We start from the raw sequence: 16025 nt of genomic DNA, 5'->3' as shown, positions 1-16025 counted from the left end.
TTCTGTTGCTCTGTGTAACACAGGTAGATTCTAGATTTAATTACTGTAAAACCCCAGTGTCTGCAATGAGGAAAGTTAACCAAAGGACACTGCAGACTTCCTCACGCTACTGTTATCTCACAGGAGACTTCTTGTGTCTTGTTTTTTCATGGTTCCATGCACATTTCTGGCAGTTTTTGGTCTCTCCTCTGTGGGTCAGGAAGAGGTACACAAAAATACAGAGACTGCATGTGGCAGTTGCCACTCAACCCCATCACAACATATTTGTGAGTCATATTGGAAATATCCCTGTCCCCCCTCTCCTTACCCGCCGGCGAGTGTTTCTCATGGAAGATGGTGTAAAACCCTTTGTGGGCAGCAGCCACGGCCTGGGCTCTGTCCTGGGGGTCAGGGTAAGGCAGGCTGTGCAGGACCTCCTGCAGGTCGCTGAAGGTGACCCACACATCCACCAGGTCCCCAAAAGCACGGAGGCAGAACTCTGCATACTCCACAAAAAGGCTGGCAAAAGCACCGGCTTCGCTCCCTCCGGCCCACGCAGCCACAGCGCCGGGGACACGCTGGTGGTGCAGGACCACCACGGGGCTGAGCTCTGCAGCAACCAGGGCCTGGAGCAGCTCCCTGTAGCACTGCACCTGAGCTTCATCCGGCTCCCTGGCATTCCCCTTGGGAAGGATGCGTGACCACGGCAGGAACACTTTGTAGTGCGTCACCCCGATCTCCCAAAGGTGGGAGAAGTACCGGGGCAGCTCCAAAGCCACGAGGTCTTGTTGGCACAGGGAACCATGTGCTTCAGCCACAGCAGGGCCCTGCTCCTCCTGGGGCAGCACCTGGTCCCTCAGACCCAATTTATCTGCCAACTCACTGGGCAGAGGCCCAGCAATGGCGATAAAATTCTGACCAAATTCTCCATCTATCCCAAGGCTGGGAGAGACCAACAGAAAGAAGATGAATGTCGTGCAAATCAGCTCCATTTCTGAGCCTGCTTCAGAAATGGCAATTCCACACTACTTATAAGACAGAAGAAGTAATATTTAACCAGAATTATCTGTTACAGTGATAAATGTTCCCGGAACTAGCTGACACTGGAATCATAACAGATCAGGCTTTTTAATCAATAGATGAACAGACCAAAGGACGAACACAAAAAACTCTGTCAAGCAATTAGTTGGAGAAAGGTCGTATGAAAACAGTTTCTGAGGTCCTCAGGTTCCCCTTAGACTTGAATATCAATTGACATTTTGCTGATACTGCCTCCATTGCAGAGGAAGATAAAGTAAGTAGATAGCACTTTCTCTCTCCTTTTAGCCTTTTTTTGGCTTAGGAGGAATCCCAGCACAGCTCTGGCTGCAGAAAACAGTTACCTGCATTGCTGGGGCTGGGTCCACCATGGCTCAGGCTGTGCAGGACAGCAGGAGGCACTTTTGTACTTTAATTCTTGGGTGCATAAAGGAAATCTAAGATATGGCATCTCACCCAGTTGGAAAAGTCGCTGCTACTGAGAGTTAAGGCAGCTATGACAATAACAATGTGCTTCCTTGTGCCCAACAATATCCAGGAATCTGAATGTCATTTTATTGCTTAACCCCTAAAAACACAGGCTCTCCCAGCAGGGTGGGAACAATCAGATCACCTGAACTGCTGCAGGGAAAAGGTAACTCAGCTTTGCTACATTTAAATACTGAAGAGCTGAGAACATTTACTGCCTAAATACAGAACACATTTAAACCAACTAAACACAACATTCTACATATTTATATTGAAATGTCAGATCTACAGACTGATTTTTCTTTAACAGTCAGCATTTTCTCTAAAACATACCTGGAATCATCTGGGCAAGTTACTGCTGTGTCAAGCAATTTTTTCTTTAAGTTATAACATAAAATACCTCTCAACATTTGCTGTTACTCAAATAGTTGGTCTTACACAGGGATTGTAATTTCTGTACTTTGACCCTGCTTGATTCCCAGATCTTTTTTTTCCCCCAGGAAGCCCTGAAGAGCTGTAACCTCGTGCTGACTGTTCTGAAGAACTACGAACCTTCTTCCCTCCACCTCAGTGTTCGAATAACAAGTTTGAACAGCAACTTTACAGCACCACCTGGTGCTTATTCTTCAGAACTCAGAGAGAGAACACCCTTCCCAGGCTACAGAACTGGGGAAAGAGAAGCAGAAAAAAATACTTTCTCCTACATGAACAATATTTATTATCAAACAAAGACTGAGAGGAGGGGAGAGGGAAACACATAACAAGTACAGACATCTTCCTGTCCTTATTTTGAAAGTAAAGGAATATAGAATAACATGAAACTGTTGCTGCAGGTGGGTGGCAATGCTTAGTGAAATGTAGCATTTGGCTAAACGTGGTTTATGAAAAAAATCAGTGGAAAGAAATTCCTGCAGTTGGAGTCAGGGCCCAGTGATGTGACTGTTGTTGTTGGCGACAAATATTTATGATACTCTCCATTCCTTAAATATGACTGTTATCTTTAATGACATGCTTGGTCGGACCAAGGCATATCTCCCCAGGAGAGACTAACAGGAAAAACACAACTGCCTTACAAACCACCTCCATTTCTGAACCTGCTCCAGAGACAGTTATTTCACACTATTTCTAATTAAAATATATAGCTTTGGTAGATCTTTCATGCTATTACAAATTTTCTTAGCTGCTGGTATCAAATTGACAAGACAAATATTCAGGTATTTTTAATTCTTAATAGATTATTTAATAATCCCATAGTTTACAGTAAAAAAACCGAGAACAGCAGAAATTTAAGTGAAGTTTTCTTATAAAAACATCTAAAAACAGGTTTACAAATATAGTCTTAAAAATCCCTCACAAATGGTGGCAGTTTTCAACTTACAGGTCAAGACATTCAAGATGGGGGTTTCTGCCCTCCTGACTTAAAACCTTGCATTGGGTTTGGCTATTTTCAATTTTCTACTTTACATATGCAACAGGAACATGCACATCTTTAGTTCATCTAAAAAGAAAGAGAAGCAATCAGTTTCTCACTATCCATTACTGGAAGTTAAAAAAAACTTCTTAAAAAGCAGCATCTGTCATCCAGGAAATTTAATCTTTCTTAAGACACTAAACATTTAGGTCGCTACTTTTTCAGCCTCAAAGCACAGGCACAGAAAAACAGCAATCCCACATGTGAGTAACAGCAATCCACTCCCAGTGGATGAGTTTTTATTTATGTTAATAAGAAAACCAATAAAAACATATACCATAAAAAAAATCTACTAAATGCAAAAGAAGAACTATGCAAAATTCCTCTCATTTAAAACAGAAGCACCTAAATAGCTTGATGATAAAAAAAGCCATTGGGTGATTCTCTTCTGCATCCAGATGATGGCACTGAAATTGAGAATTAATACGAAACTAATACATAAATTTAAAAACTTTCCAGGTATGCTCAGTGTGAATGAGCAATCCCATATTACCGACCACACACTGGCACATCCATGGGAATTTAAGGAGTTTGCTGTACAGCAACCCCTGCGAGAAAAGAATGCATTTTCCAACTTGTAACCAGTCAGCTCTCCAATGCAGTTCCCAGCCCTCAGTCTTCCAGCAGATAGTTTGGGTTGACAACCAGGTATGGATCTTCATCAAAAGTCTCCTCTTCTTTGGATCCTTTCAGTCCAGACTGGGACAGTTCTATCAGAATGTGGTCCTGCAACAAATAAAGATTTGTATTAAAACAAGGGCAGAGAGGTTGGTCTGTAGTTTTTGAAAGGCACCTCTTTTTTATCCTGGTAGCACCTCTTATTAACTACTTAATCCTCTTAATTGTGAACTCCCTCTAACAGATTCTTGATCTTAACAATTACAATCAGTAGAAATTCCTTTTACGTTGAAATCTCATATGTTGTATGCTTTCTGGGAACTTTTTAGCCTACTGCTTTCCAGTCTAGTAGGTTTGCACCTTTAAAAGTGGAAAGTAGTTTATATTTTCATATTTTTTCCTCCAAAACATCCCAGTACCCCTGTGACTTAAGGCTATCCATTGAAGAAAGTGTTACTTGTACTTCTGCATCCTAATGCATTGCTAATACTATAGAAACACAGACAAATATCACACTTCTGTAGGGACATAATATGGCACTTCGGACTTTTAATTATACACATCTCTAATTTATTTTGGTGTTTTTTCTATAATTACTGCAACAGTTGTTAAGCAAAGAAGGCATTTATACTGCATCAGCCTGTAACATGGAAACACAAAACAGGTTTCTCCAACTAGGAATGTATTCTGTTGAACATGAAACATTGTCCTGTGTAAGTTAAAACCCCTTTTCACTACCCACACATCTCTATACTCACATAATGTGTGAGTCGGTGAATGACTCTCTCTATGATCTTCTTTTTATTTATTAGTTCTTCTTCAGAATCAATTTCAGATTCAATTTCCTTTAGATACCAATTAATAAGTTCACTTTTCTTTAATGACGAATCGTCCTCTTCTGCAAAGAAAACAATTTGCATAAACTCAGCAGCAGTAAGATACCATTTAAACCACAGGAGAAAAGGATTTTTATGTTAACATTTAAAATGTTAACAGAGAAACACGCTTTAACATGTTTAAGCAACATCAGACTTTATTCTGTTCCTTAAAGCATCATGTTTTGCATGGGAAGCTGTTGTGTCATGGTTTACTAGGCCATAATTAGATTGAGAATTGAAGCTTTCAGTTCTATGCACCCAAGTGGGTTCCAAATCACATCAGCCTTCAGCTACAGGTTCTTTTCTGGGTCTGCTCTGTTGACATGCTTCTTAACTTAATGGGTTTTGAAAAATGACTAAAATAACAGAGGTAAAAACTCCAAGAAATCATATTTGTATCACCAGATGTCGTACTCCCACATGAGCACAGGTCCACACCAGACCTGACACATATGTTGGCTCAACAGGAGTGAAAATCCCATGTGGAACAGCATGAGATGCAGTAACAATCACTCCCTGAGCTCAGGGCCAGCTGTCACTTCAATAAACAAATCCTTACCTTCTTCTGCTTTCCTGAGGTGCAGCACCAGGAGATTGGAGATCCGTCTGTACTCAGAGAAGCCCAGTCTAAGAGAAGCTTTGGGTGCAGCATCCTTGTTCCCATCCTCAGCATGGCCATTGATCCCATTCACAAGGCCATTGACCCCAGCTGGAGCTTCTGCCTCACCTGTTTGGACACATGCCCAGGTTTAAAGCTGAAACATCTTTTACCTATTTAATACCCTGAGCCACAGAAAAATGTTGCACTGACCAACCAGGTGAGGTGGTGAAGAAGGCTGAAGAAGCAAGAGAGTTAAGAACAGTAGTCCAGATTTCTAGACCTCATTAGACGAGGAATAGGTGAGAAACAAAAGAGAAGTATGTGCTCAAAAAGGGAATCTGTAAAGGCTGGAAGGACTTTCCCCTTTGAAAAAATTCTCTGTAAGTAATTTACCATTGACCCCATCTTGGTCCTCTTGATCCTCCACTTGCTGCTCATCATCTTGGTCTAAATTGACATCAGGAGTCTCAACTCTAATGATGGACTTATTTAAAAGCCTGAAAGCTTCCTTCACGTGTTTTGGGTGAACCTGAGGAAGATTTGAAAACATATATATTAAATAGGGTAACATGTATTAAACAGGCTCTTCTGTTTTCTCAACAGCTTCAGAAACTCATCTCTAGCTCTGACACAGGGCTCTTCTACCCATCTCACCTGATTAATTCTCAGCAGTAAAGACTCTGCAAGTTAAATTATATCCCACTACAAGCATGCTGAGGTCACTCAAGGTTATGGAGGTAAAAAGCTGTCTGATTAATCTTTCAGGATTTAGCGATCATGTGGAGTCGATAAAAAATTTATTTAAGCCAAGAACAGTCAAAAGAAAGATCAGTGGAGCAATAAACATGAAAGAAATGGGCCTAATGAGACTCTCCTCCAGAACTGAAAAGCAAAAACTGGAAAAATCCTCTCTAGCTGAGCCATAAGCTAAAAGCTATCTGTTTCTTTATGAGCCGAATTTAATTTAAAAGAACTCAATGTGTGTCCTTCTTACACAGCCAGTGAGCAAGGTTCCATCACTGCATGTGTTGCATAACCCCTAATCAACATCTCAAAAGGCCTGCTGGGTTTTAAAGCAGGGACTAGGATGGGCAGTAGTCACACTACAGTTAACAGCCAGAACACATCATGCATTGCAGCACTGGTTGATGTGAGGAGGAGCTCAGATCACATATATGGGACTCTTGGGGAGGTTCAGATACTTTGATGAACTTTGTCTTTTTAGATTGCAGATGGAAGAGAGCTGAGAGATTACAAACTATGAAAGATCAGGAAAGACACTACCAACAGTCATGACTGATAGTAGTAGATGATAGTTCTTCCCCTTTGTCATGATTTGACAGATAACAGGCTGAGAGTGCTGACACAACTGTAATGCAAAAACATGCATGTTCTCAGGCTGTGTTAGCTGAACTCAGCTTTAAAGGACACACCTTAAACCCACTGTTTCTGGCACACAAATTCAGACTGAGTGTGACCACAAGCGAAAACATGACCCAAGCTCTCCTCCCCACCCACAGGACTGTGTCCAATCTCAGAGTCAAACAGCAAAGCCAGAGTTCCCACACACTCATACAAAGCCCCTCCCAGTTGTGGTACCTCGTCACAGCAGTGCATGCGGGCCATGGCCTCGGACAGCCGGATCATGCTCTCCAGCTGCCGCACCGTGATCCTCCAGGACGACTTGGTCACTCCAGCGCCGTCGCGCTGCCGCAGCCGCTTGTACTGCTCCACTATGAAGTCCTCAGACTCCTTGGATATCTTTGGGACATCAAGCAGTATGACAGTTTGCATGTTCAGGTTATTAAAAGTTTACTCTTCTTGCATTAGATTGGCAATTCCCAAACTTTCCTGTACTTGCTGCTGCTTTTCCCTGAAATACTTTACGCTATACACATACTGTACATAAATGCAACAGTCATATTATGTTAAAATTATACTGTAATGATGATTATATTCACCAATGGTAATGATATTACAATAAGTACACGGCTGCATTCATCATTTTGCAGCAGGTTTGTCGATATTTTCTATTTTTCTGTTCCGCTGACTTGTTTCCCGGCATAGCTCATGTCTGTCCATACCAGATTGTTCTCTGTTTACAGACTTCTGAAAAATCTGACACACAGCCCATCCAAGCTGCTACTATCAAAATACCTGTACTTCAAGCAGTTTCCCATGTTCTGTATTTTACCAAAAAGCAAACAAAGAAATACCAAGGAACAACACCCTTTTAAAATAAAGGCAAACAAGCTGATCAAGCAATAAGTCAATAAAATACGAAAATCTCTGCTTCAGCCACACTGAATAACCCGTGCCCTTGAGATACGAGAAAGCTATAAAATGACTCCTCAAGGTTAGGAGCTACCACCAAAACAGATAAAACTAGTGATTACAACAGTCTCAGCTGAGCTGGATGATTTTCAGAGCTCCAAAGAGTACGTGGCTCCAAAATACACTCTGTTTCCAGGTAATAAGTGAGTGTACAGCTATTTCTTTGAGAGAACACCACACTAAGTGTCTTTGTGTTTGCTGGAAACGAGCACACAGCAGAGTGACTGTTCCTTGGGACTTCCTCAGACAGAACAACTGACACAGGAAAAGTGGAATTACCTTTGGTTTGAACTGTCTGGCAAACAGCAGATACCTTCTGATATCATCCAAGGAATAGACACGATCCACAGACTCTTCCACCCTGGAATGCAGATCCACGATGCGCCTGGCAATGGCGTAATCTGTAACCTGGGACATTGGGGCTCTGTCAGATCACTCTCACAGCATCAGCCAAACAGCAAAACAACAGTTATATTCTTCCTTCCCACTCCCCTCCCTCGCTTGCAATCCTCATGGCAGAGCTAGTCTTTCCAGAAGCCAAACTGTCTGCCAGAAGGTCCAGGAGAAAGCCCTGGCATTTTTTAATACAAGGAAACACAGCAGAGCAGGGATAAAAGGCAGTTTTAGGATTTATAACCTCTTGGAACTCTCCTGGGTTACAAGTCAGGCACAGAAGAGGCAGAAAGCAGCACTTTGCAGTGTGGGAACTGCTTTCTTCCTTTTCAGTCTGCTCTGTCTCTCTCACCAGTCCCTTCCCAATTAGATAATCACTCCGAGCAGAGCGGTGGCGAGAGCAGCACTGAACCAACATTAATCTCTGGATCTCCTGCTTTCCCAAGGCAAATGCCACAAAGACAGGTGGCAGCAGCCTCAGCCTTAGTGACCAGCCATTTGTAAAAATGACTAATGGTGGTAAGTTTGCAGGTCAAACCACTACACGGTGAAAAGGCAGTGTCCTTGTATTCAGCAGAGCCTGTCCACATTGGTACTGCCAGCTTTCAGCTGCAGAGCAGAGCAGCAGAAGCAAGATGTTCTTATGAGATCTGCTTCACCTAAAATTGCAGAGGGCCACCAAGATGGTCAGAGGGCAGGAGTACATGATGTGGGAGAGGCCAAAAGAGCTGGGTCTGTTCAGCTTGAAAAGAAAGCAACTGCCTCACTGGCCAGTAAGTATAGAGCTGATGGAGCAAAATAAGTCACAGAAAAGAGGCAACCAACACAAACTGAGCCATGAGAAATTCTGATTAGATACAAAAGTTATTATTTTTTGAACACAGAGCTGTCCAACACTGCAGCAGGGGTCTAGAGAGACTGCAGAATCTCCAGCCTTGGAAATACTCAAAACTCACCAGGTCAAGGCCTTGGCAACCTGTTCCCAATAATCTGTTGGAGCGTGAGGTCAGACCAGAGACCTCCAGGAGATCTTTTCTGACACAATTTAATCTACAATTCCTTAAAATTACCTCATTACATTCATCCACGAGGATGAAGAAGAGATCAAAGCGAGACATGATGGGAGCTGAGAGGTTTATATTTTGTTTCAGGGACTTGGATCTGTCATAGCGCCCACCAACAGGGTTTGCTGCAGCCAAAATGGAAGTCCTGGCATTCAGGGTGGCCTGAAAATGGGGAAAAATAAATTGAAGAGAGAATGGTATCTGGGATCACTTCCTAAACCAACTCATTGCAATCCAAATGGGTCAGCATAACATCTTTTAGATGGAGTTTCAATGGAGGTATTATAACAATCACTCCTCAAAAGCAGCCAAACTCTTAACCAGTCCTTTCTCACCAGGTCTCTGCCCCAAGACACAGTCTGAAGGATCAATATTGTAACATAGTCAAACTCTTGCCAACAATTCTGGAACAAGCCCTTAAAACTGCTTTTCACAACACCCCATTTTTAGCAATGCAAACGCACACAAATCTACAACATTTTTGGGGCTACATCAAGAATGTTCCCATTTTCTGTTTCCTGTCCACTATTACCTTTTTTCCTTTCAGTAACATTTTTTATCTTTTTTGAGTACGTGGCACAAGAACTCTGCAGCAAGTGATCTCTGTGCTGCCACAGCGAGGCAGCTGCAGAGCTGGTATCAAAGTCTGAGAGGTGATAGTTCAGCACCCGTAACAAACAGCCAGGAGATCCTACAGACTACACAGAGGACTAGTGGAAGCTACCTTCACTCCTGCTTTGGTGATGGATATTGTCTGCTGCTCCATTGCCTCATGGATGGCCACCTGATCCCGCACCTCCATCTTGTCGAACTCATCAATGCAACAAACCCCCTGCAGCGGAGGAATGAAAAATAATAAGCAACCCAAATTCAATCATTGTTGGAAAAAAAAAAAAGCTCCATTAACACAACTGGGGGCTCTTTGTCATTAATGAAAAGCATTCCAGGGATGCAGGAACTCACGTTATCCGCCAGCATCAGGGCTCCAGCTTCGATGACAAACTCATGGGACTCCTCATCCTTCACCACAGCCGCCGTCAGACCTGCGGCGCTCGAGGCTTTGCCACTGGTGTAAACGGCACGGGGACTGAACTCATCCACATGCCTGTGGAAAGAAGGAATAACACCCCCCCCCCCGTATTTCACTTATCTCTGACATTTTAAAACATGCAATAAATTTGTATTTTTAATATTCAATGTCTCTTTGAAAATATTTGGAAATTTGTACTTTTGTAAGTAAAGAACAAAAAAGTCTCAATCAGCTCTTTAGTACCGCAGGGGCTTGGTGAGTTTGCTCCAGCCCTGTTCAAATACTTCAACCACATTTAAACAATCCCTGGAAAACATTTTCAAATATTTTACTTCCCTTTCCTGTTTAACACAGAAAAAAGCATGGGACACATTTGTCACACATTTGTAGCTCCAGTCACACTGGACAATATTTAAATACTGAATTTTAATGAGATGCTTACTTCAGAAATTGACTCTTGGCTGTACTTGGATCACCGACGACACAAACATTGATGTCCCCACGCAGGGAAGTGCCTTCTGACGTGGTTTTAGGGACTCCTCCAAAAAGCATCAGCAGGACCCCACGTTTCACTTCATCGTTACCTGCCACAGAAAACACACTCAACTAAAAATCCAAGGAAAACACCACATTCTTCCTATTTAAAAATAATAAAATAGATCCAACTGTCAGCTGTAAGGTTCAGTAGTAGAACACCCAATAGCAAACCCAACCCATTTCACTAATCTTGCAGGCCTTAATGATTAAACACAGCAAGTACTCAGGAATTAGATTCTCCTTTTCCAGCACAACCAGTGCTGGAGGGCAGAATTTGTGCCAGTTGGAACAGGGTTTTCAACCTTCCCCAAAATGGCACCACACAGAGAGCAAAAGGAATTAATATTTACACAAGGGAAATCTTCAACTGGGTTCTTACCATGGATAGTGGGGAAGAGGCTGGTGCACAGATTATGGTAAAGGTTCTTATCTTGGCTCATCTCAAAAACCTTCTCCCACTCTTTCACAGACATCTGGTTTTTAATGCTCTCTGCAGTCTGCTCTTCATCTCTGAGCTCTTTTCCACCAAACTAAACAAACAAAGGAAATAAAACAGTAACAGAAGTAATAACGTGGTCACTAATGAATGTGAGCACTGCAGACAGGTTACAAAAACTCACTGTAAGCAGAATGGGAGGAACATGTTCAGAAAAGCTGCCCTTAGGCTAAGGAAGCTCATCACCTTATACCTTTAAAATCCAATAGACAATTTCCTAACAGGCAAAATCAATGGTGTAACTTCAGTTAGTAAGAAAAACCCCAGGTGAGATGCTTATATAGAGATTAAAAAAAGAGTAAACCAATATGGCTTCCTTTGGGCAAATTTGCCTTTGCAAGCATTCTTCATTAACTGGAACTTAACAAGATCTTTTGTTACTCTGAAGTGGGGTCAGAAACTTCTACTCCCAGAAAATAACAGATAGCATTTTTATCCTATGTGACAGTGAAGCTCCTAGCAGAGTGATAGATTACAATACCACAACATGCCAAAACCCAGACACAGTCAGTATTACTTATTATGTTGCAGTAACATCCCAAGATGCTATGTGATAAACCAGAGGGAATAAGAAGAAACAGGATTTCCCGGAAGAAAAGGAAATGCTGCAGAAACGGCTGAAAGCTGAATGGAAATACATGGACCAGTCAACTCTTTAGAATAAACAGATAACACTGGCAAATAATCACATCTGAAGATGGGAACCTTGCTAAACAAATTCAATCAGAACTTACAGACAGTCAAATGCACACAGCAAGGTGGCACATGTACTTATTTATAACTTTACCCATTCCCGCTCTCTAATTTAAGGGAAAACCACAGAGAGCAGCAATCAGGAACACCTTTAAATCTCTTCTCTTTCCAGACTCACCCGTGGATTTGTTGGTGCAACATAACAAGCCAGAAAGACCAGCTTATAGGAGAGCTCCCGGACTCCCAGGGCGCGCAGCCCTCGGATGCCTTCGGTTTCATATCCCTCTGTCCCCGTCAGCCGGGAGCCGGTTTCCGCGCGCAGCCCTGCCGGGAGAGCGGGAGTCAGGGCAGCAGGGACCAGGACAAGCGTGAAGGACACCTCAATGAGGTCGTGAGCAGCAGCAACAAACCTGGTGTGGAGAGCTGGGACACATCAGGCACGACGATGAGTGACCCGGTGAAGTCACACTTGTCACCTGCCTGGGCGGACTCCACGGCCTCCGCGCGCAGGATCACCTCCACGCTCCGGGGAATGCTGCCCCGCGGCAGCTCCCCCTGCGTCTCCTGGATGCGGACCTGGGCACGGAGGGGGGATAAACACTCAGCAAATGTCACCAGAGCTCAAACCGCTTCAAAAGCTGTGCTAATAAATAGTCAGTAGCATCCGACTGCTGCCATCCACGCCAACTGTGAAATTCCTCTTGCAATAAGACAAACAACCAAAAATCCCTTCACTAATCAGCATCTAAGGAGTCTTGGAGACACTTAAGAGGATGTACAGGAACCATAGTGACAGTTCTGAAAACCAGCTTGAAAACTTCAGTTAACATACCTGGCATAAAATATTGCTGCAGGCTGCGAAGTGCGGAGGATTCGGGAGAGTAAATCAATGTGGAAGAAGAAACATTGCAGATACTAGAAGGCACCTCTTTTTATACTGGTATAAAACAACTACACTGATGTACCAGCAATATGAGACTAATGATGGCTTGAGTATGTGGAGTTTCAGTGATTCACTTAGATAATAAATGTCACACAACAAAATTGGTTTGATACTATAAATAACTTCCCATGCTTAAACATAAGCCTTCCACAGACAGAAAGAAAGTTTCCCCAGAAAATTCAGTGCCTTTTCTTGAGGTCTTTTCCTCACAGAACCAAAGCTAACTGCAGCAGAACAAACAACACCTTCCAACTACCACAGGTACAGCATCGTTAGTCACCACCCCAACCTCACCCTCGTACCTTTTGGAAATCAACAAATCTTGATTTGTTCGTGTCCAGCAGGAATCTCCTCCTGTTGGCACAGACTGGGTTCCTGCAGATGTTGGGCTGTGTGTATTTGAACTGCTGCTCCACATCTTTGATGACTGTCTGGCAGTCGAGGCACAGGAAGGTCCCACTCACCAGCTCCGGGTGCACCGGGTGGGTCCGAACCACCTGCCCACTGATGCGCATCAGGGACCCGATCTTTGCCGAGGTCATCTCCCGAATTCTGGGCAAAACAGAAACTCACAGGATTAAATTACTGAGCCGACAATTCTAGGCCCCAAGATACAACATAGTTTCATTCAGCCTGTGGCTAAAGAAGTGCTGTAACAGACAAAGGAAACAAAGTTACTAAAATATATTCTCATTTTATGATTTTACATAAACTTTTAGATTAATACTAATGGTCAAACCAATGCAAAACTATTGGTACTTCAAAAGCAACACACACTAAATATTTTTTTTAAATTAGAGAAGTTAAATTATTTAGAGAAGCTCCATATTTGTGGAATATAATGAATATAAGTATCTGACTGTTATTCACAAATGAAAAACTCTTTCAAAATATATCCTGCACAAGGTCAGGAAACTTCTTCACAACTGTTCTGATCAACTGCTCATTTCATGCTATATAACCAAAACATTTTCAGTGTGCTTTGACACGTTTTTCCTCAGTGGTAAAAATGCACAGGTTTCTGGAATTATTAATCATCTTACTTGTGTCGGGTAGGCAGGTCTTGGAATGCAACATAAAAGTCCTTGTTTGCAGGAACATTTCCATGGTCTCTGGCAAAAGTCTTTGTTGCTCGACAGAGGTAAGGATAAACCCTGAAATATGGAAAAGCAGTTCAAATTTTACAAAAGCTATTAAAATGCCTTCTCTGCTTTAGACTACAGCAAAGGCTTGTATCAGATTACCAGGTTCTGGCTTTTAATGTCATGTAACACAAAAAAGCGAATCTAAATACTCTAAATGTGGGATTACTGCATAATAATGTCATTTGCATTATGGCTTCATAATAGACTTTTTAAAATCTCATTTTATGACACTTTTATCCTTACATTAAGAAGCAGATCTTCAAAATAAGTGACTGGCTCAATAAAATACTTTCAGAGCATGAAATTTTAGAGTTTATTCTGTATTCCCATCTACTTCTACACCAGAATAAATGTCATTTCCTGGTTAGCTCATTGTTTCCAGAGAGGAATCCACTGAGAAATGTTTTGAGCCAGTTTAAAGTGTTTTCAGGATGCAGAAAGAAGACAAACCTCTCATTTTTTACACAACAAGCGAGGCATTACAAGCCTGAGACTGCAGCAGGGCTCAGCTTTACCTGAAAAAGGACCTCTACACTTTACCTGTAAAACTCCTCCTGGATAGTGGTGGACAGCTGCTGGTTGAACTGCTCCAAATCTGCAAAGCTGACGATCAGCGTGTTCCGCTCTGGCCGGATCAGCTCCTCAGCATCACGCAGGTACTTCACCTCCCCATCACTGTTCTGGAATCTGAAAGGGATTCAGGAAAATGTCTCACAGTCATGCACCAGGCAGCAACTGAACATTTTGAATTCAGAAGAAAGGCAAAGGAAAGGATGGCTTACATTAAGGCATCCCACAGTCCCTTGCAAATCCCTTTTCCAACAACATTTCTTCTTCCACCCCCTTCTGCATCTGTTCTATCAACACCCCAACACAGACGCACCGGGTTTGAATTTCAAGCAGCTCGACTGTTGTCCCGAGTGCCACACTGAGTTTTATTTTATATTTAACAATGACTCTACACCAGTAAACAGGGTTTTGTTTCCTCAGGGTGATTATAATGGTTTCCTTATTTGACACGAACGGGCCCCTCGGGAGTCAAAACGCAGGGAGCAAGATGTGTAATACCCAAGCCGTGGAAAGGGTTTTCAACACGGCTGCCACAAAACTTTGTTAAAAGGGACCAAATGCACCAAAGAAATCATAGAATCAGAGAATGGTTTGGGTTGGAAGGGACCTCAAAGACCATCTCGTTCCAACCCCCTGCCATAGGCAGGGACACCTTCCACTAGACCTGGTGCAAAATACTTCTCAGATAGCTCTCACGGCTCCCTTCCTGTACCCCTGGCAAAGCAGGCTCCTCCCGGCAGAGCCGTTCCTCAGACCACAGGAGAGCTTTTCCAATTGAAGGCCGAGGGGCGGGGGCGCCAGACCCCGGCAGGATCTCACTAAATGGCGGCCCCTCCGTGAGGCGCCTGCGGCCCGCCGCTCGCCCTGCCCGCCCGCCGCCAGGCCCGGCCCCCAGCACTCACTCCTCTAGGAAGTCCAGGAACAACTTCTGGCACTTCTCGGCCACCTCATCGCGGAGCTGCTGGTGCTGCTGCGCCGCTCCCCCGGCCCCGGCCGCCGCCACTGCCAGGTCCATCCCTGCCGCCGACACCGACACTGTCCCGGCCCGGCCCCGACCCGGTTCCCGCCACGCCGCGCACCACGTGGGCCGCGCGCCCGCCGCGCCGCCCAATCGGCGGCCACCGTCCCTCAGGGCCCCGCCCCCCGCGGCCGTTTTCGCGCCAAAGGCGAGGGCGGGACCGTGAGGAGGCGGCCCGGGAGCTCCGGGCACAGCGACCCGATCCCCGCCCGCTGCTGGGCTGGCACACAGAACGGGGGCTGCCCAGGGCTTAGGGCTGTGCCAGAGGAACGCGTCCCATAGAAACACAGAGCCACAGAGTGTTAGGGGGTTGGAATGGACCTTAAAGCCCATCTAGACACAACCCTCCCTGCCCTGGGCAGGGACACCTCCCATTAGACCAGGTTACTCAAACCTTATCCAGCCTGGCTCTGATACCACAACCTCCCTCGGTAACCTATGTCAATGCCTCACCACCCTCACAAAAAAGAATTTCTTCTCAATGTCTAACCTAAATTTTCCCCTCTTTCAGTTCATATCCATTACCCCTTGTCCTCTCACTAGGCCCCCTTCAAATACTAGAATGTGCTGTGAGGTCTCCACACAATCTTCCCTTCCCCAGGCTGCACAGCACCAACTCTCTCAGCCTGCCTCTGTAGGAGAGGTGCTCCAGTACTCTTACCGACTTCATGGCCCTCCTCTGGACTTGCTTTAGCAGTTCCACATCCTTCCTATGTTGGGGACCCCAGAACCACAGGTATAGAGGTGTC

At 44.0% G+C, this 16025-nt stretch overlaps 1 protein-coding gene across 1 annotated transcript; it reads right to left on the bottom strand.

Moving 5' to 3' along the window:
• Window positions 1-1550: 1550 nt before the first annotated feature.
• Window positions 1551-15322, bottom strand: MCM6 (minichromosome maintenance complex component 6). The gene is made up of 17 exons (XM_027695871.1): window positions 15161-15322; window positions 14229-14375; window positions 13587-13697; window positions 12846-13095; window positions 12011-12176; window positions 11779-11924; window positions 10791-10941; window positions 10317-10458; window positions 9808-9949; window positions 9569-9676; window positions 8851-9006; window positions 7667-7795; window positions 6653-6814; window positions 5447-5582; window positions 5012-5179; window positions 4333-4472; window positions 1551-3682 (listed from the first exon to the last, which is right to left on the bottom strand). The coding sequence occupies exons 1-17, from the start codon at window positions 15271-15273 to the stop codon at window positions 3569-3571; spliced, it is 2481 nt and encodes an 826-aa protein (XP_027551672.1). The 5' UTR covers window positions 15274-15322; the 3' UTR covers window positions 1551-3568.
• Window positions 15323-16025: the final 703 nt, after the last annotated feature.

This window comes from Neopelma chrysocephalum, unplaced genomic scaffold (assembly GCF_003984885.1).
Source record: "Neopelma chrysocephalum unplaced genomic scaffold, ASM398488v2 Primary Assembly neopelma1_103b, whole genome shotgun sequence".
In the NCBI taxonomy this organism is placed as follows: domain Eukaryota; kingdom Metazoa; phylum Chordata; class Aves; order Passeriformes; family Pipridae; genus Neopelma; species Neopelma chrysocephalum.
Note: the sequence above shows the minus strand (reverse complement) of the source record. Positions and strands in the feature narration are given on the sequence as shown.